General features: G+C 46.5%; 4 protein-coding genes across 4 annotated transcripts; 2 read left to right on the top strand and 2 right to left on the bottom strand.

Moving 5' to 3' along the window:
• Positions 1–30: 30 nt before the first annotated feature.
• On the top strand, positions 31–662 carry N7495_000605 (uncharacterized protein; the record flags this gene model as incomplete). Its single annotated transcript, XM_057203275.1, has 3 exons — positions 31–159; positions 215–506; positions 562–662. The coding sequence occupies 3 exons, from the start codon at positions 31–33 to the stop codon at positions 660–662; spliced, it is 522 nt and encodes a 173-aa protein (XP_057067348.1).
• A 363-nt stretch (positions 663–1,025) lies between these two features.
• Positions 1,026–1,512, bottom strand: N7495_000604 (uncharacterized protein; the record flags this gene model as incomplete). The annotated part of the gene is made up of 2 exons (XM_057203274.1): positions 1,026–1,322; positions 1,378–1,512. The coding sequence occupies 2 exons, from the start codon at positions 1,510–1,512 to the stop codon at positions 1,026–1,028; spliced, it is 432 nt and encodes a 143-aa protein (XP_057067347.1).
• Positions 1,513–7,291: 5,779 nt separating this feature from the next.
• Positions 7,292–8,449, top strand: N7495_000603 (DUF3431 domain-containing protein; the record flags this gene model as incomplete). The annotated part of the gene is made up of 2 exons (XM_057203273.1): positions 7,292–7,723; positions 7,781–8,449. The coding sequence occupies 2 exons, from the start codon at positions 7,292–7,294 to the stop codon at positions 8,447–8,449; spliced, it is 1,101 nt and encodes a 366-aa protein (XP_057067346.1).
• Positions 8,450–8,714: 265 nt separating this feature from the next.
• Positions 8,715–10,147, bottom strand: N7495_000602 (putative sterol carrier protein; the record flags this gene model as incomplete). The annotated part of the gene is made up of 2 exons (XM_057203272.1): positions 8,715–9,597; positions 9,654–10,147. 2 exons carry the CDS (start codon positions 10,145–10,147, stop codon positions 8,715–8,717), a joined length of 1,377 nt encoding a protein of 458 aa, XP_057067345.1.
• Between the last annotated feature and the right edge of the window lie 11,459 nt (positions 10,148–21,606).

Below are 21,606 nucleotides of genomic sequence, written 5' to 3'. Positions count from 1 at the left end.
GCACTCTCAGTCTGAGGGGAACCGATCAATATGTCGAAAAGAAAGCGTGGCGGTGCCACCAAAGGCGAGAATGTTGAGGAAGCTCCCTTGAGCCACAGCGCTATTTGGGACGATTCTGCCCTGATGGACTCATGGGATGCCGCTTATCAAGAATACAAGGTTCGCTTCGACTTGCGTGATATCTTTTCATTTTTATCTAACTTGTTCATGGCAGCACTATCACAGCATCGCAGCAAAGGGAGAAGATGTCGAGGAGGTGTTGAAGGCACAGCATATGAAGGATAACAAAGTAGATTCAGCACCTCATCGCCGCTCAAGTGCTGGGAGCAAAGCTCATCCAGAATTATGTGCTGACCATGTCGAACCTACTGAGGTAGAACCTACTGAGGTAGAGCATGCACCTGTCCTACAACCCTTTGCGGAGTCACTTCCTATTGCCGAAGAGGGAGCCAATCCTACCGCAAACTCGACCGCAGCACCGATGCATGCACCGACCCTCGATCACAGTAAGTGGATCACCACATGTCGTGCCCCTGATTTCATTTGCTGACTTATCTACAGTCCAAGATGAGGCTTTGAAATGCGTTATGATGTCGTGGTATTACGCAGGGTACTACACTGGTATTTACACAGAGAAGCAGGCAAACCAGTCAAAGAACTAAATCAAGTTCATTTGATCAATACCCATGCATCGTTAGCACTCAGCCATGAATGAGAAAGTACTTGAACGCTTTCGTATTAACATTGTACAAAACATATGTGGATATTCCAAAAGTTCAGCCCGGGACAGCATAAATAAGTCATAACTAGTAGGTATCCATGTTAACAAACATTTGAACTTCTCTACTGGGTTTCAAAAACGCAAGTCCGAAATTCGATCTTCTTTCGTCAAGCTCACTTGAAACAAAAATATAGCGACGACAGAACCCCTCAACACGGCCAATGTCTGTCGACAGAGCTGCGAGTTTTTGAATATCCATTGCCTCTCATCGTCATATCTCATCTTAAATGATAAATTCGAGAGATTACAGAGCACCGGTGCCACCAAGGAGGCCACCAACAACGGGGATCTTGCCCAGTCCGTTAGCCTCGGAGGTAGGGTGAGTGGTGTGGGTAGCGGTAGGTGTTGCGAAGTTTCCGGAAGACAACTTCTGCTCAGTACGGGTTGGCTCAGCGGAAGCATGCTTATCCTGCGTATCAACTATCGTGTTACTCTTGGTAAGGTCATTGGGAGCTGGCGCAGCAGGAGGTGCAGGTGTAGCTTGCTTCTTCTCGTCGTTGGCATCCTTGTTCTCGAGGCCATCCATCAGCTTGGTGACAGACTATAGAAGTCGGTTAGCAACTGGTCAGATCCATTGTTGTTTGTGTGCTACGAACCCCCAATTCTCCAAGGGTGCTTTCGAGACCCAGTGCATCACCTGGGGCTTGAGTATCGCGCTTAGTGGGCAGCGACATAGCGATGACCGCCAGAACCAGGAACACAGCGAGGAATGACAGACTGAAACGGGCCATTTTGAATTGTGTTGGTAGAATGGATTGGTTGTACAATTAACAGTGTATGTGCAGTGAAGTATATGAATGAGTGGATAGACGATGTGTTACCTTGCAGTATTTCTCTATTGCAGAGGGTGCTCGTTGGCGTCCAGGGGGAGTATGCTACTTTTATATTCAATGCCCCCTTTCTACCTTTTACTCTAGCCCTTGGGGTGAGAATGAGACATCAAGGGAGGCAAGGTGGGGAAAAACTTGTATGGAGCATTGAGTTAGTGGTATTCGTGGGATATTCAAGCTATGGATGGCATCGACATAAATTTCCTCCACCCATCAACACGTTCAAGGGGTCCTGGTAGAATTAGAAGGAATAAGTGGCTGTTTCATGTGAAGATCAGTGGCCAGGCCAGCTACATACTTGGTCGATACCACCCTGACAAGGTAATAACATCTAACAGTGCTTCAAGCAAGGGGAGAGTTGATCCAGTTAGATCACAGGGGAAAAGTAGAGAATCCGAGCGTATGAACAGAACAGAGTAGATCATGCACATACCTGAAATGCACTTTTAGTGTTGCATTTCAGGAATATCCAGGACACGCCCTTGGTCGACCTTCATAAACATTCCAGTCTCCGAACAAGCGTGAATAATTCGGTTATTACGACGGCGCCGAGTTTCACGGAGCTAAATTATCCGACTTTTTTCTACACAACAAGATCTCCATGTTGAAATGGAATGTATCTCCCTCTTTGACACGCACAGCTCCATACAATGGGAGCGTACGTGACACGAGAGTCTCCAGAGGATCTTGTCCAACTGTGATGGCTTACTATTGGCACAAATTTGACCTCGAATATCATTGAGCGATTGACGAACGAGACTTCGAAAGTGCCGAAGAGGGGTTGCTGATGAGCATGATTTTCCAAATAAAGGAGACTACGAGGTGGTTCTCAAACTAAGAGTTAGTCAAGTTGCGACAGGCTTGATCCAACCGCCCCTCTCAAATAAGTTGAGCCCGCAAGCAAACAAACATCATGTCTTGCAGTTGGGCACAGCAGACTTGACAAGGGTAGGGGTTGTCAAGAAAGTGGCGTGGTAGATAACAGAGGCCCGAAGACCAAATGCATTGGAAGTCTGCACTAGGATTGTTGGCTCAAAAGCGAACCCGACTACCTCACCAATGGCAGGTGTCGGGATTAGAACGAGCTTTCTTCGTTCTGGGTCTCTTCCTATAATTTGCAAATGGAATAGTACGTCCAATCACAAGGGTATGTTGGAGACCGTGGAATATGTGAGGAAAGAAAGGATCGGAAGAGTGAAATTTTTCAATATGTTTGTGCTGCTTATGTCATGATCACGTGTACTTAAAAGTTTGTCGAATGGAGGTCTGACTACCAAAGGAATAGTGGATTCTAGTGGGCAAATGAGAGTGCAGTATGCGTATGTGTGTATGTGTAGCTATGGTGGGAATCCCGTGGTGGGATTCCAATGCTGACTAAAAATAGACTAACTGTAAATGGAATCGGGCCTTTGACACACCCCTTCAGTTTTCACCCCTTCAAGGTGTAAACTGGCCTTAACACAGGGCCGATTTGGGCCGTTGAACCACTTAAATCTCCTAATCTAGGGGCTTCTGGCCCTAAATCATTGATCCAATATCCTCCAAATTCAAGAGCTTGATCCACGCTTCGAATCTCTGTCTTGGGAGAATCTTGGTAAAGCCATCGGCCACCATATCTGCGGTGTATGTCAATATGACGCAGTTTGGTCTCAAAAGCTCCTTCTTTGGTAACAAGGTCAACAGTTCTCTGGTTGTCGCAGTCCAGAGTTATACTGTTATATTCCATCTCGAGTCCTGTATGGATCAGGACTCTCTTCCACCATACCAATGATTTGGCCGCGTCTGATAGGCCAAGGAGCTCAGTGTCACGGTGCCAGCTCAGACGACTACTGATTGATTAGATAGTGCGGGCCACGTGACCCGCAACCTCTGTCAAAGGGCCGATATTAAGGGGTGTGCTGCGTATGTCAGCAGGACCCATAATGTGTGTATTTAAGCGGGTTTCATCCCTAGATAGACAATCCAGTTTCGTCAACCATTTCTGGTTGGACGGTCAATTTCTCATTTGACAGTTATGAGCCCGGTTTCTACCTACTATGCCTCCCTTTACCTATAAGGCCAAGGTTAGGGATGACATTACCCCTGAAGTCAACACCTGAGGACCGAACCAACCGACGAACTCCGCTGTGAAAACCAGCGATATCAAAGTCAATCTTCCGGACCTTCCCTCCCACTACAAGCAACCGAAAGCTATGATCCGGTCAGACTAGAGCTAGCTCCCTGAGCCAGACAGCCAGACGCATAGCCAGAGCCAGCCTGAGCCAGATAGAGCCAGATGCGAGCAAGAGCCATATATATGCTGAGAGTTATAGCCTAGATCCACCAAGGAAAAGACCTGAATATAGTTGTCACGGAGTTGATAATCTGGAAATCATGTGACCGTTATGTAATACCCACAACTACTTAACCGATCCGTACCCGGATCCCCCATGATTCTTTCAAGAATCAGTCTTGAAATGTTATCGAGTTCTTGTTCCCATCCTTGTCTTCTCTGTAAAATCCAGTAACCCTTACAATAGTCCACGTACTATGGTCTGTCATAAGAGGCGGTTACCTACGCGGGGTAGGCCGCAAGCTGAAGTAGACATGTTCATTGGGTTGGGTAAACCCATACCCAACCCAACCCAACCCACAATGGGCTGGGTATGGGTCAGAAATTTTACCCAAAACCCATATGGGTTCGGTATGGGTTTGAAGTAAAACCCACACCCAGCCCATAAACCCATCTTTTTGCCAAGACTTTTATTTCACGTGATATTTGTCACCTAGTTAGTACTAGATTGAGGCAAAAATTAGGCACTAAGGCACTAATTACCCTAATTTAGTTTAGGTTGAGGCGAAAATCAGGCATTAAGGCATCAAAAATACCCATATGGGACCCATACCCAACCCATACCCACGTGGGTTGGATTGGGTATGGGTATGGGTTTACCTTACCCCTGATGGGTTGGGTATGGGTATGAATTTTGACCCATACCCAACCCATGCACATGTCTAGCGGCGGCATGGTGCTCTGGCATGGTGGAAGAGAGTCCTGATCCATACAGGACTCGAGATGGAATATAACAGTATAACTCTGGACTGCGACAACCAGAGAACTGTTGACCTTCTTACCAAAGAAGGAGCCTTTGAGACCAAACTGCGTCATATTGACATACACCGCAGCTGGCTACGCCAGGAGGTCCAAGAAGGTGACATTGAAGTCAGATGGGTGCTTTCCTTCCTCTAGGAGGGCCCTGGCGCGTGTAATTATGATGCCGCCTGCCCGTTCAATTGGGCCATTCTTCTCAGGGTGTCCTGGAATTGAATGCGTCACTAGAATACCTTGATCTGCCAGAAACCGCTCTGCAGTGATGCCTGCAGCTTTCTCATTATCGTAGTGGAATGTCCGTATAGGTAGATTCCACCAGTTCTTTACCATCTCAATGAAGTGTCGAATCGCGTCATTTATCTGCGTTTTTGTGCGACAGGTGACGAGCCAATGAAAATGAATGCCGTCGACGTAAAAATGGCATATCCAACGCTCTTCATTATATGCGATTGACATCTGTATCAGGTCTAGAGAGATTTGTCCGAATCGACCATACCTGCGTCCTAGAGAGCGACGAGATATCTGTCTAGGAGCTCTGATGAGGCTGCAGACTGAGCATGGGCTCTGTATTTGTCCGTTTGTACGGTCACTGACTGGTTCAGGATGCATCGTTTGGGTAGTTTGGCCTCTAGTCTGACCGCCGACTGGGCCAGTTGGGCATGTTTTATCTGTCAAAACGACGCCATCGACAAGCTTGGGTAGTTGGTGTAGGGCATCATAGTGTAGGTGGCCTAGGCGACGGTGCCAGAGCTCTAATGATGCCTTACTCTAGTAGTCTTCTAGAATCCCGACCCATGTATGCGTGTTTTTCTGCCGAAAAATTTTCGCCTGAAGTCTTTTCGGCCGAAAACGGCTTGACGATCAGCAAATTGGGATTTCGTATCCTCTGAATGGCTAGGACAGGTGTTCTGTCCCTACCAATAAGACAATCGTTTCTTGGCTCCCAATCTCCCCCTTTATCGTTCAGGGCACAGTATGAGAGTAGATTCAATCTAAACTCTGGACTGTATAGGACGTCTGAGAGTATAATTGACGTTGCTCTCTTGGTTTTCGGGTCAATGCCATTGACCTCGCACTGTCCCTTACCTAGGGTTTCAACCTCCCCTAGTCCCAATTGAAGGGTGTGCTTCTCGTATTTAAAGCTAACGAATGCATCCATATCATTACAGACATGCGAGCTGGCGCCTGTGTCTAGCACCCAGCTGCTTTTCCGTAACTCATGTTCGTCGTTGGTCAGAAATGCCGTTTTCTGCAGGAATATAGATTCTGTAAATGCACTGGAGTAGCTTGGAATCATGTCCATATCGTCAAATTGGTCGCCAAATTGGCTCGAAAATAGGCTGTTGTCGTCGCCTATATGGCCAGAATTTACAGGTTTTCGGCCGAAAAACTGGTCTTTGACACCATCTGTATGGCCATTCTGGCCAGTGAATGGGCCAATACTGTCGCCGGAATGGATAGTCTGGTCAGTTTGGGACGCAAAAAACACTGGTTTGATTGTGTAATTGGCGGTTTGGGTGGCTGGTTCAGCTGGTGAATTGGTATTCAGTTTGGCATCTATCCACTGCTTCCAGCCTGGGTCTGCGTCCAATGCCTCCTTTATCTTCTGATCTAAGTCAGGTCTTGGCTTGATGCGTGTGCTAGTCATGCTCCAGCATCTGTCGACTGGGTATTTGCACCCGCATGGACACCCCCTGTCCTTGTAGGGCTTGGTCTTCTGTTCCTGGGCTTTGGCCTGAGCTCTGGCTTTGGCCTGGGCTTTACGGCCCTGGCCATTGGCTTGGCCAATAGCTTCCTGATGCCCTTGGAATGTCGTAAATGCGCCCTTGGAAGATGTTTGGGTTTGTTTTTGGGCATGGAAAGTGGTTTTGAAGTGGTCCATTAGGCGCCGCATAGGCATAGGCTCGCCATCAACCACTATTCTTCCGTGCCAATACTGCCACCAATTTGGCAGTATATCTTTCACCAGATTTAGGAATAACCAAACTGCTTCGTCATTCTTAGCGGCTAGGACATTCTCAACCTCTGCTTCTAGGCGCGACTGCTCCCATTTCTCAAGCCAGGCATCTATATCACTGCCGGTTGGTGTGGTCCTTATCATCTCATGCCATTGGTAGAATACCCTGGCTCTGTTTGTTGACGAGGCACCATAGCGCTCTAACAGGAATTTGAGTCGTATGTATGGTTGGTCGTAGTTTAAAACAAGGTTTTGAATCGGTGTATCCAGATGCTTTAGGATGTAATCGTTCACCGCTTCGATCGCTCGTTTCTTGGTCTGGTAGAATAGGAGGCGGAATTTGTAATCTTCAACGTCGTCTCTCCATTCCCGTCGTAGCTGTTCGCTCTTCTTTACCGAAATATCGTCTGTATTTGGTAAAGGAATTGGTTTGGGCGGGTAGTCTAGTGGCTCTGGACCGGGATTCCAATGTTGACTAAAAATAGACTAACTGTAAATGGAATCGGGCCTTTGACAAAGTTGTTTGTCTCAGGCAGCAAGGCAGGATATTCAATGCCTTAGGCATGAACGGACATACCCGTCTGTTCCGACACCAGGAGTGGTTTAATTTAACAAGCTTCAATAAATACGAAATGAGTCGTCAAGCCCGACGCGCTCGGAATCAGCTATTTTGCTTCTTGGGAATACTATGTTTTATAATATATCTCAATCGACCCCAAAGCCAAGACAAAACATTCTCATGGACGAAAGTCCAATACAAAACAACAGCCGAGAAACTTCCTGAAGCCCGTGGCATTTGTCCTAAGCTGTCAGGCACCAAAAAGCCAGCTCTAGTTGTCTCTCATGTTGCTGCAGATGGCGATAAAGCTTGGCTAAACAAGCTGGCCAAGAAGTACCATTTATGCGTCTATGAGGTCGACGCCAAATTAAATCAGAAGTCCATTTATCTCCAGGTGCCCGCAAACCGAGGCCACGAGACGATTACCTATCTGACATTCCTGATTGATAATTATGCGGACTTCCCTGAACATGGCGCAGTTTTCGTTCATGGGAGTCGATATGCCGTAAGTTTCTCCATCAACTTTGTAGGACTAATCCTGAAACTGACCTAATTCTCCTAGTGGCATAACGATCATCCAGAGTATGATAATCTGGCTTTGCTCACCGCATTGGATGTCCCCGCTGCTCAAGAGCCGCGCGGGTATTACAATCTCCGCTGCGATTGGAGCACAAGTACCTGTTTACCGAAGGTAGCAGCACAGGGAAGTCTAGAGATGCGATTACAGTCCGTCGTCGAGCCATGGAGTGCACGTGCCGCATCTGACATCGCCTTACCACGCGCACTGGCAAATATCTTCGGCGGCGATGAGGCTAGTCATGGCTCTAACTTGCATCTCGGACGTACCGAAACTGTAAAAGCGCAGTGCTGTGGACAGTTTGTTATATCGAGGGCCCGCGCGTGGCAGCATACGAGAGAAGAGTATGTCGCTCTACGTCAGTGGCTCCTTGATGGAACCGACAAGGCTGCACCCGCGGACGATCGCGTTGCCGGGCGTATCTTGTCTTACATTTGGCACATCATGTTCACGGAGCCAAATGCTGCTGATCAGATTCATTTGGGTCAACTCAATAATGATGCGTGTCCGTCTGCAAAGGACTGTTATTGTCGCTTGTATGGTCGGTGTGATCTTGAATGTAGCAATCCTGGGACTTGCAGTGGGCAGTATCGGGTACCACAGGACTATAAACTTCCTGACGATTGGGAAGCGACGCATAAACATGAGGCCTAATCATTACTGTATAATCTTAGTCAACTAATCTTTACTTAAATTATCGAATTAAAATCCATGAATTGATTCATAGTCATGGTAGGTACATAGTTCGTACATCCCAACGCTTAGGAAGTACATTGGAGGATCCTGATTGTGATGCGAAATGAGTCGGAAGAAGGAGATCCAAGGATAGAATAATCAGTGCAAAGAAAGAAACGCGAAGTCTCCAAGGTTGAATGAAGCACCCGGGCGTATGAAAAGAACTGTAGGGAATAAATTGAGCTCAGAAGCGGGAAAGCACGCGTTCCTCTGTGTTGGCAACCGCAAATTTACTGCTGTGCGTCTGACTTACGACCGACTTGGCCTGCTCAGCGGTAAATCCCCGAGCCTCGACGGCAGGGTTGTATCCAAAACCGGAGATTTTGGCAACAACATCTGAAGGAACAGCGGTAGAGACATTACCATCAGCACGTTTGTATACAGTCACGACAACAGCGCCACCTAGACCGAGGTTGTGCTGAAGAGCAGTATCAGTACCAGAAACAAAGCGGTTGTTTGCCCAGCCGCGCAAGTGCCAGACCAGCTCAGCACACTGGGCAATACCGGTTGCGCCGAGTGGGTGGCCCTTGGAAATGAGACCGCCAGAAGGGTTGATTACCATCTTTCCACCATATGTGATATCACCATTACGAACCATCTCGTGTGCTTTACCAGGCTCGCATAGCTCAAGGGCATCGATGGTGATCATCTCATTGGCAGAGAAGCAGTCGTGCAACTCGCAGACCTTAATGTCCTTGATGTTGACACCGGCCTCGGCAATGGCAGTACGGCACGCGTATCGAGACATGCCGAGACCTATCAGATCAATTGCGCTTGTGCTGTAGACTTGATCGGTATCAGAGGCGAGGGTCTGCCCGGCAATTTTTACAGCTTGATCTTTCAGGTGGGGGCGAGCGTCAAGGAACTCCTGAGAAACAATGACAGCGGCGGCACCGCCATCCGAAGTAGGGCAGCACTGTAATTTGGTGAGTGGGTCGTGGATCATTGGTGACTCAAGTATCTGCTCGAGGGTGTATTCTTGTTGGAATTGCGAGTAGGGGTTGCGCTTGGAGTGTTCATGATTAATGCGCGCGATTTCGGCAAAGTCCTCGTTCTTCGCACCGTACCTAAACCCTTTTTTAGCAGGGGAGCTTCAAAACGGCAAAGATAAGTTCTTTCTTACTTCTCCTTATATTCCCGACCAGCGTTTCCAAACATCTGCGCTGCGCTAGGGGCCTTTGTCACACCACGAGTCTTAGACATCATTGTACCAAATAGACCAGTTGGATTGGCGCGATCATGGTACACTGACTGCAAACTCCCAGGATTCATCTTTTCAAATCCAACAACAAGAACACAGTCGGCTGCACCGTGAGAAACCATGGTACGAGCCATAGCTAGGCCAGTAGAACCAGTCGAGCAGTTGTTGTTGACATTGTATATTGGGATGCCAGTGATACCAAATTGGTAGAATACACGCTGTCCGCATGTGCTATCACCATAAACGTAGCAGGCCACGCCTTGATCGACATCGTCGTAGGTGATCTTGGCATCGAGCATGGCTTTGATACCAGCCTCATATCCAAGTTCGTTGTAGTCGACCTTGCCGCGTGGCTTGATAAATTTGGTCATGCCCACGCCGAGCACGTATGCGGGATGTGCTTGTTTCTTGGCCATGTTTAGGTTTTCAATTTTAAGGAAGGTAAGGGCCCAAGGTTGGTTGGTGATTGAAGAACAGGAAGAATGATGAATTTATGCCATGTTCAATATTCGGAACTCCCTCGGGACCTCGGTCGCTTCCCCGCAATTTGCCCGACCCGTCAAACCTTAGTATACTTTGTATTTACCTACTACTATCCCCATGTTGATATCTTTGCAATTTCTTGTTTCCTCCTTTTGTTTGAATTCTAGATCTACATCGGTAGGCACTTGCCGCTTTCTGCTCGAGTAGAACACATCTAGCCATCTTCCCTTCCAAGCTTCGCCTTGACTACTGACTAGGTTCCAAAGTTCTCTTCAGGTAGCTTACCTAGTAGGAATTTTGCAAGTCTCGTAAGCTCTGGGAATACAGCGTTTGGAAGACTCAATTACCTACTTGGAGACCTAAATAATCTTGGAAATAATTTACCTACCTAGGTAAGTGTATATAGCAGATTTCCTTTCCACGGTGGGGCTTTCCTAAAACAGCAACCGCCGCTTTAATGAGGACGCTCAGAGTCAAGCTCAGTGAGTAAATTTCAGTCCGGGCTTAGGCTCAGTAAGCTGCTTAGGCCTCATCACGTGACAGATTACTGAGGCCCAATGAACGCTCAGTGACTACTCAGTGAGCATGATTGGCTGCTCCCTGCTTAGAGCTCGGCACGAATATGCGAATATTCGCGAATAAAACAAGTGCGAATAATTTGATTATTCGCTGCGAATACGAATACAACCCCTTTATTCGCGAATATTCGCACCTTTATACACTATTCCTAATTATGATTAGAAGTTGTCAGCTGATTATTCTCAAATATATATTTCTTAATATCTGTGTCATGTGCACACCCGACTCGTAAAAAACGAGTCGGGTGTGCTTCACCGGTTCTGCCAATTTTTTTTTTTTCACCGGTTCTTCCAATTCCACATTCCATTCTATTTTACCCAATATCTCCCACCCACCATGCCTAAAACCTTTGAATCGACTAAGGCCCATCTCTCTAAGGCCTTTGATGCGCCAAACGCGAAAAAAACCCAAATATCTCTAAGATTGCGCGCGAATTTGGTGTCAATCGACGTACTCTCCATAACCGCGTTAAAACCAATGCGACCGCGAAAACTCAACAAAAACCAGTCAATAAGGTTTTTACCGATATCCAGGAGGAGATTTTAGTACGCTGAATTACCCAGCTAACTGATTGGCGTATGCCACCAACACCAAAACAGGTTGAGATGTGGGCAAATCGCCTACTTCAAGATTCTAGCTCTGAAGATACTAAGGATACTAGAACTGTTGGGCCAAATTGGGTATATCGCTTTACTAAGCGTCTTCCTAAAGGTCTAAAACTAGGTCCTTAGAAGCAGAAAGTCAAGGATTCTAAGCGAATGATGGCTAAAAATCCAGCTAAGATAAGTCATTGGTATGATCTGCTTCGTGGTATGCCTTCGCGGTTAATCTATAACTTTGATGAGTGTGGTTTTCAACCTAGTGATGTGAAGGGCTAAAGCTAATCTTGAATTCAGAACTAGCTAGGCACATGCTATTTACAAAATCCTTGAAGAACGTGAACAATTCGGGGTGGAATCGTGAGGTATGTGGTTGGTGGGTCACGTGGTACAACCACGTGATAGTTCACCAGGATTCAACCTGTTATAATACTCCCCTCCTATTCTTGTCACGGTGCCAGCTCAGACGACTACTGATTGATTAGATAGTGCGGGCCACGTGACCCGCAACCTCATGTAAACTCAGAACCTTGTCTGAATGTAGCTCTTCAAGCTACGTCTTCGTCTTAGCCTGTCAGTCAATGCAATACTGTCTGTCCAGTTCTAGTATAATTCTATTCACCTACCCGCCCTGTGACACTACGTAGCTTCTACCCTATACTAGAGCTGCCACCCGCCAGCATGCCCCGTCCTGAACCGCCTTTGAACGCCGATTCTATTGAAGAATTCCTGGCTCACGTCCAAGAACACCCCGACGTCTGGGTGCTGTACCTCTGGACTATGGAGGGCTACTCTCAAGAAATTGAGAAAGATAACCAAACCCTCCGCCAAGCCGCGACTGAAAGCGAGGAGACTCGGCACCGCAGGGAGGGTGTTATTAGATATCAGGAAGAGCGCATCAACAGCTTATACGATAAGATTGTTGGGCTCGAAGTCGAAAAAAATCAGATCCTGAACTCCGCCCTGCCTGCTGTACGAACCCCCCGACCGAAAACACTCCTGCCCAAGGTATTAAGAACCTAGCAGATATCCCTACGCGAGAACTTGCACTGACTCCTACCCTGGGTCCCTGGTCTGCCTCCCTTAGTGAAAGAATCCCTGACCCGAAAGAGTTTGATGGAACTCGCAGCGACCTCCGCTGCTTTACGCAGCAGATCTATGGCAAGATGAACGCGAACCAGGACCGTTTCCCGATAGCTATTGTCAGACTTACTTATATTGTGGGGAGACTCACTGGTAAAGCGTACGAACTAGTACTGCCAAAGATCTTATACAGAGTTCCCTAGTTTATAGACTACCCGCAAATGCTTGAATATCTCGAGAAGGCCTTCGGCGACCCTGATAGAGTCCAGAATGCCCAGAACCGCTTATACCAGCTCCGCCAGAAGAATAACGACTTTAATACCTTCCTATCCGAATTCCAGCGTTTAGCCCTAGAGGGCGAACTACACGAAGAAGCTCTGACTCCCCTCTTGATATAAGCTATCTCGAACAAGCTCTAGGATATGCTCTTGTATAACCTAGCTCCATCCCGCCAGTTTCATAGCTACACAGCCTATCTTTAGTCGCTCGATAACCGCTTCCGCCAACACCAGCAACAGATATACCGTGCCCGCCAACCCACGCCCTTAGGTAGTACACCCCGGGAGAAAATCGCAAGGACCTTGTACGCAGCCGCCGCGATAACGAATATACTACCTAGGACCCTGACTCCCGCCTAAGGCCCTAGCGAACCTATGGATCTCTCTAAGGCTAAGCTCACCCGGCGTGACCAGGGGGAGTGCTTTAGATACGGATCCAAGGATCATCTAGTCTAGGACTGCCTACTACCTGACACCCGCCCCTGTTCCCCTGCCCGCCTATATTCTAGCCGAATAGAGAACCCCGCCTAGGCTGACTCCGCTGCCTACGCTGAATCTGCTGAGTCTGACTACTCTATACTCCAGCTAATAAATGGAGTAAGCCTGGCCTAAATCGCGACTAGGTGAAACCCAACTATGTGCTCCGCCTATCTACAGCTATGCTAGGAGACTCTATTGAAGAAGAGAACCTCCGCGCCGATGTTTTTATCCTGCCTATAACCCTGACCCAGAAAGAGACCTAGATCCCTATATATGCTATAATAGATAGTGGTATAGAAGGGAAGAGGTTCGTCGATGAAGATTGGGCCCGAGACTAGAGCCTTATATTCGAAACCCTGAAAGAACCTATCCGCCTGGAGGCCTTCGACGGCCGAGAGCCCGAGAAGGGCTATATCACCTATTTCGTACGAATGAATATAAGGGTAGAGAACCACTACGAGAAGAAGGCCCTATTCCTTATCACGAAAATCGCTCACTACCCTGTTGTACTAGGCCTGCCTTGGCTTAAGATCCACGATCCTAGTATTTATTTCGCGAACCATACCCTCGAGCTAAATAGCCTGTACTGCCAGAAGTTCTATAACACCCCTGGTAGGGCCCCGAAGATCCGAGCCCTACATGATGTCCCGAAGAAAACCCGCCCTATAAACCTGCCTGATCGCCCCTCTGTCCTAGAAGGCCTAGATATATAGTCTATAAGCCTAAGGGCCTGCGCCGCGTACGCCCGAAGCGAGAAGGGCTATCATTTGTTCTCCGCGTCTATAGAGACACTAGACGAGATACTATAACCGAAACCTGACCCTGCCCTGCCTGACGAATTTAAAGACTTTAGAGATGTGTTCTCCCCTAAGGAAGCCGAACAACTGCCCCCACACCGACCTTACGACCATGATATTCGACTAATAGAGGGGAAGGCCCTGCTATTTAGGCCCCTCTATGCTATGTCCCGCCCTAAGCTAGAAGCTCTAAAGGAATGGATCTCCGAGAACCTAAGGAAAGGGTTTATCCGCCTAAGCTCCTCGCCTACTACCTCGCCTGTCCTATTTGTGAAGAAACCTAGAGGGGGTCTCCGATTTTGTATAGACTACTAAGCCCTTAACGCGATCTCGGTCAAGGACCGCTATCCCCTGCCCCTGACTAAAGAAACCCTGAACCAGTTAAAAGGGATGAAATACTTTACTCGCCTAGATATCATCTCTGCCTTTAATAACCTTCGGGTGAAGGAGGGGCAGGAGTACCTAACAGCGTTCCGTACAAGATTAGGTCTCTACGAGAGCCTGGTAATACCGTTTAGCCTAATAGGCGCCCCTGCTATATTCTAGAGATTTATCAACGATTCCCTATAAGATTACTTAGACCTGTTCTATACTACATACCTTGACGATATACTAATATATAGTTATATAAGGGAGGAACATATCGGACACATCCATAAGGTCCTCGCCCACCTCCGCGAAGCAGGGCTATTCGTGAAACTAGCTAAATACGAGTTCTGTGTTTCTAAGACCAAATTCCTAGGCCTGATTATAGGAGGCGAAGGAATCCGTATAGACCCTAAGAAGGTCCGGACGATCATGGACTAGAAATCGCTGACGAACGCGACTGATGTCCGAGCATTCCTAGGATTTGCTGGCTTCTACCGACGCTTTATAAGAGACTTCTCGAAACTGACTGCCTATATAAACGAACTCATAAAGAAGGATGTTGCCTTTGAATAGACTCCCGCCTACGAAGAAGCCTTTAAGACCCTAAAGACAGCCTTTATATCCGCCCCGATCCTGGCACCATTTGACTAGACTAAAGATATGATCCTGGAAACCAACGCGTCTGATTATATATCTATAGGCGTTATTTCCTAGTACGACGAAAAAGGAATACTATATCCTATTGCATTCTTCTCTAAGAAGCACTCAGCAGCTAAGTATAATTACGAAATCTATGATAAGGAACTTATGGCTATTATACGCTGTTTCGAAGAATGGCGCCCTGAACTTGAGGGCACGACCTCCCCGATCAAGGTTATCATAGACCACCGAAACCTAGAATACTTTATAAGCACTAAGTTACTAAACCACCGATAAGCCCGCTGGTCTGAGTTCCTGTCCTGTTTCAATTTTACGATTATCTACCGCCTAGGTAAATAGGGCGTAAAGCCTGATGCACTGACCAGGAGGTCAGAAGATCTACCTAAGGAAGGGGATGAACGACTAAAGCACCAGAGTTGTATAATCCTGAAGCGCGAAAACCTGGATAGCTAGATCTAAGGAGAACTAGGAATACTAACCCCGCCTGCCTCACTACCGCCTGACTCCCCTCTAACCCTGAAACTAGACGCCCTAATAGGCCTAGAACCTAACCCGCCTCTACCTGATATAGAAATAGTAAGAAGTGTACGCTTCGCAGACAAACTATAGCTAGAACTACTAGTCGCTATAAAGGAAGCATATAAGTCTGCCCTATAAAGAGACCAGATATTATAGTCAATCCTAAGTGCCCTAGACGAAAAGAAAACCCGGCACCCAGATATCACGCTCGCGCACTACGTGAGAGATGGGAACAACCTGCTATACCAAGGACGTATTTATGTCCTAGACAACGACGACCTTAAAGCTGAACTAGCCCGACTCTGCTATAACAACCTAGTAATAGGACACCTAGGTCGCATAAAGATGTACGAGCTTATATCTCGCGAGTACTACTAGCCGAACCTCTACCATTATGTTGAGCAATGGACTAAAAACTATTATACCTGTCGCAGAATTACCCCGTCCCGAGAAGCCTGTTAAGGAGTCTTACGACCACTCCCGATCCCTGCCCGCGCCTGGCTAGATCTGTTAATAGACTTTATCACACACCTGCCCGAGAGCCAAGGATTTGACGCAATCTTGGTAGTAGTCTGCCGCTTGACTAAAATGAAACACTTCCTGGCCTGCTATAGGACCTGTAACGCTGAAGACCTCGCCTGCCTGTTCTTGAAACACGTCTAGAAGCTATATAGACTCCCTTATATAATTATATCTGATAGAGGCCCCTAGTTTATAAGCTAGTTCTGGAAACACCTGACGACCCGCCTAAAGACTAAGAGCCTGCTATCTACTGCCTTTCACCCAGAAACAGATGGACAGACCGAGCGAGCCAATGCTATCCTGGAACAGTACCTCCGAGCCTATATAAACTACCTATAGGACGACTAGGCTAACTGGCTTCCGCTAGCCGAATTCGCCTCTAACTCCGTATAAAGCGAGTCGACTGGCGTCACCCCGTTCTTTGCTAATTACGGCCAATACCTAGTTGTTAGATTCGAGCCTGTCCACCTAAGTAATCACCCCGCCGCCCGCGATATAGAGAGGTTCGCGGCTTATATAGAGGAGATCACGAACTTTGTATAAGCCCAGATCCTGGCCGCCTAAGCTCGCCACGAAGAATTCGCTAACTATCACCGCCAGCCTGCCCGAACATTTACTAAAGGACAGAAAGTCTGGTTAGACGCCCGGAACATCAAGACCCGTCGCCCCTAGAAGAAATTAGACTAGAAGAACTTAGGCCCCTTCGAAATCACCGAAGTTCTAAGCCTATACGCCTGCCGTTTATAGCTTCCCCCTGGAATAATGATCCACCTAGTATTTAACATCTCCTTATTACGCCCTGCCGACGACAACCCGCTTCCCGCGCAGCAACAAGAACCTGCCCCACCTGTCGAAGTCGACGGAATCGATAAGTGGGAGGTAGAGGAGATCCTAGACTCCCGCTGGGAGAAACATGGTCGCCGGGGAACACCACGTCTAAAATACGTGGTTAAGTGGACCGGTTACGATGACCTAACTAAAGAGCCTGCTGCTCACCTAGAAAATTATGGACAGTTAGTGAAGAACTTCCACCTCCGCTACCCATCCAAGCCAGGTCCTGTCTACGCCTCTACGGAGCTCGGCTCTAAGGAGGGGGATACTGTCACGGTGCCAGCTCAGACGACTACTGATTGATTAGATAGTGCGGGCCACGTGACCCGCAACCTCATGTAAACTCAGAACCTTGTCTGAATGTAGCTCTTCAAGCTACGTCTTCGTCTTAGCCTGTCAGTCAATGCAATACTGTCTGTCCAGTTCTAGTATAATTCTATTCACCTGCCCGCCCCGTGACAATTCTCCTGTTTTCCGGGGTCCATTCGAAGTCGTAATTGGTCCATATCGTAGTTCAAAGGTGTCGAGAGCTGTGCAGTTTTCTACTGCGTCGATAGGTTCCTATGTCAGTTCTGCGTATCCTCGCCATTTCACTAATGCTTCCCTCCGCGATCCACGTCCAATTTTTCGTGTCCTTGCTTATAGGATCTCTTCAATTTCGTATTCCAGATCTCCTTCGACTAACAGCGGAGGTGGTTGCGAATCGTCCACGATTTGTGATGGTAACAGGTCCGTTGCCGCGGGTCTTATTAACTTAACATGGAAGACAGGATGTATGCCGCTTAGCATATCCAGCTTCACTGTATAAGAGGATGGCACTTCTAGAATTATGTATTTGGCGTGAAGCTAGTCTAGTTTCTTTGAAGGCTGTATTGTGCGTATATTCCGTAGGTTTAGCCATACTTTATCGTTGATATTATAGACTAGAGCGGTGTCATAGGTTAAAAGAATACCTTGACAAATGATGTTTAGTGTAGGATCAAGAGTGGCACTATATAAGTAGAACCTGCGTATGATTTCTTGAGAGCGAAATCATTATAGTCTTTTGGCTCAGTGGGATGGACGTGGACGCAGGCACGATCCCTTCACAAGCGGCTTGTCTTGAACGATTCGCTTGTTCCTGTTGGCGTTCTTAGGCGATAGCCATCGCTGTATTTGCCTAATTGGTGGCGTCTCGTAGCTGGTTCGTGAATGTTTCCGCTGCGATCTCTGGTCCTCTCTCTGCTTAGACTTCTATCACTTCGACTGGATCGACATAGTATCTATGTGTGAAGAAGAATAGAGATAGTCTAGTAGAGGTTGCGTCTTGGTTATTGATCGCTATAGCTATAATAGGTAGTAAACTTGCCTAGTCGTCCTATATATATATAGTCAAGGCGCGTAGAATTCGTTCGACTTCTTGATTTGCGCATTCTATAGCTCCATTAGTTTAGGGGTGGAATGTGGTAGATAATCGGCGTCGAATCTTTAGCTTTTCGCACATGACTCGCCAGAACCCCCCTATGAACTATGGGCCGCGGTTACTAGTGATCGCTATTAGTAAACCATGATATATATAAATATGCTTCATAAAGATATCTGCGACGCTTTCCGTAGTAATACTATGCATATCTATTAGGATCACTCCTTTAGATAGCCGATTAGTAATTACTAGATAATTCGTCGCTCTTTCTTTCCTAGTGGGTGGAAGTTCTGTGATGAAATCCATGGATAGTTCGGCCCAGATTTGTTATAGAATTAGTAATGGTTTAAGTAGGCCTTGCTTCGAATCTCTCTAAATTATGTTTCGTCCGTAAATCGTGTAATTCCTTAAGAATCTCTATACATCGTTCGTTATTCCTAGCTAAAAGAATCTATGGGCTAGTATTATATAGGTTGCGTCCCGTCCTAGATGTCTAGTTGTGTAGGAATCGTGGACCTTCTAGATCAAGGTTGTGTGTAGTGGTTCATTGTCTAGAATCTATATCCTTTTCCTAAAGCATAGAAGATTTCGTTCATCTAAGTCGTACTCGGATAGGCTTATTTTTAGGTTCGATTTGGTAGGGATTTGTTGGTCTCCCTTTTTAAGTGCGAGTGCGAACTACTAGTATATTTGATCTTCCTTCTATATGTTATTCTATGCTTCCTGCGTTTCTGCTTCTTTAAACATCGCTACTAGTATATTAAAGTCTAAAGGTAGACTTGGTTCAGTGCTATTATTACGGATTGTTACTGATTCGAAGAGTTTCCGGAAACGATTCGTGAGCCTCTTATCAGAGATTCCTTTAGGTTCGTCTTGTCCTCGCCGGGATAGAGCATCTGGTTAGATCGCCTGTTTCCTGGGTCGATATCATAGCTCGAAGTCGAATTCGGCCAGGATATCTGCCTATCTTATTTATCGTTCGCTTAGATCCTGCGCCTTATGAAAGTATCGTAGATTTTTATGGTCTGTTAAGACCATAAATCGCGGGACCATCTTTAGCTCTGGCTTCTATTCCTATAGCGCATGGATGATAGTAAGTAATTCCTTGTTATGTATCATATAATTGGTCTCTATAGGTGAGAACTTACGCGAGAGATAGGCGTATGGTCTTAGCGTCCCATCTTCTTGTCTTTGGGATAAGACCGCTCCTGTCGCCCATCTAGATGCGTCTGTTTCTACTATTGTTTTGGTGTCTTCTCGGAAATAAGCCAATATTGGTGTAGAGATAAAGAGGTCCTTTAGGGTCTCGAATGATTCTTGTTTCTCCTTGTCCTATTTGAATATCGTATCTTTCTTTATCAACTGCACTAATGGTGCAGAGACGTCTGCGAATCATGCTATAAACGTCCGGTAGAAGTTAGCGAATCTAACAAAACCACGTACTTCTCGGATATTAGTAGGTGCTTCCTATAGCTTAATGGCTTCAACTTTCTTTAGGTCTATATATAGACCTTCTCTAGCTTGTATGATGAACCCTAGGTATTTCATAGAGCTCTATTCAAATTCAGATTTCTCGATATTGTATTGAAGTCTAGCATCTCTTAGCTTTTGGAGCACCTCGCGTACTTTTCGTCTATGATCCGTGATCGATCCGTCGGAGTAAATAATGATATCGTCCATATATGCTGACATAAACTCGTCGAGAAATTTGTGTAGAACTTCATTGATATACCATTAGAAGGTTACGGGAGCGCCAGTCAGGCCAAAAGGTGTAACTAGCCACTTATAGAGCCTGTATCGTGTTTAAAACGCTATCTTCCATTCTTCGCCTTCCTATATTCTGATCTTATGGAAAGCCGCTATGATATCGAGTTTAGTAAACCAGCGAGCCTTCGATATGTTTCGTAGTATTTCTTGAATCAGAGGTAGGGGGTAATTATCGGAACATGGATATTGCAATCATGCAATACCATAAACCCGGAACGGAACAAACAGACCCCCAAGTCACGGGGGAACAACTATATTAGGAACTTAAGTAGCTATATGAATCGAACACATTTCACACTACTTTGTATAACATATATACTAAGAATCTAGGACGAACCATACCTGTCGATCAACTACGTTGAAAGGACAGGGTTCACACGTTGCACTATATACACTGGAAAAGGGTATGGTTTGTCCTAGATTCTTAGTATATACGTTGTGTAAAGTGGTGTGAAATGTGTTCGATTCATGTAGCTACTTGAGTTCCTAATATAGTTGTTCCCCCGTGACTCGGGGGTCTGTTTGTTCCGTTCCGGGTTTATGGTATTGCATGATTGCAATATCCATGTTCCGACACTAGAGCAACTTTAAAATCTCGAGTCGCTATATATATGGATCGATAAAATAAATGAATATGGATAGGTGCACGATATGCCCCTGAGTGCCCTATATATTATATCTGTTGGGTGGCCGATTTTTGTTGAAGAATCAGCCTTTGTGCGGGGTAAAGAAAGTGGTGAGTGGGAAAAAAAAAATAATAAAAAGTGGATAACACGAAAGTGGGCTTTTCCTAGAGAAGCCAGTCTCTATTTCGTCTTCTATCCGTGGTCCTCTCTGGCGGCATTTTACTGATCCCCTGAGATCAGAATGGTAAATGGTATTCTGTTGCCTTATTCATGATAATGGCGGCGTTCGCAGGTTGAGCTGTTGCTAATTCCCGGAAAAAGGATAATATGGTGGACTGCCACATGGTGTACCCTCCTTCTAAGGATTCTAGTCTATATAAGGTGTTCGGGAAGCGAATCGGATGCGGTAGGAGTCTGATTTGGGCGTTGTGCTTTTCCCGTTGGACGGCTATATATTCCCTGATGAGCTTTAGGTCATATTTCTTGTCCGTTTCGATCCCCGATTCCGTCGAGTGGATTATGATTAGCTGTTGGAATACCATCATCAGGTTACCAGCTGCCGCCTAGGCTGTTTCGGGTGCGGTTTCTGCCTAGGTGAACGCTGCGTTAGTTGCTCCTGGTGTGCCAAATAGTGCCGATAGTCCTTGACTTATATATATTATAGTAGGGTCTGCATTTCTGGCGTAGTCCATAAGTATATGGAATATCTAGCTATTATATTGGATTCCGAATAGTGGTGGGTGACATATGGCTTTACTAGCCCCTCTATATTGGTTGCATTTCTTGCTGGCTATAGTATCGAAAAGGCAGTTGAACGTGGGAAATGTTTCTCCTTCCTAGTTTATGTTTTTATGTCTAATATATCTAATATACGTCATGA

This window comes from Penicillium taxi (genome assembly GCF_028828555.1).
Source record: "Penicillium taxi strain IBT 34144 chromosome Unknown utg000001l_segment0_segment0, whole genome shotgun sequence".
Taxonomy (NCBI): domain Eukaryota; kingdom Fungi; phylum Ascomycota; class Eurotiomycetes; order Eurotiales; family Aspergillaceae; genus Penicillium; species Penicillium taxi.
This window is presented reverse-complemented; position numbering and strand designations above follow the sequence as displayed.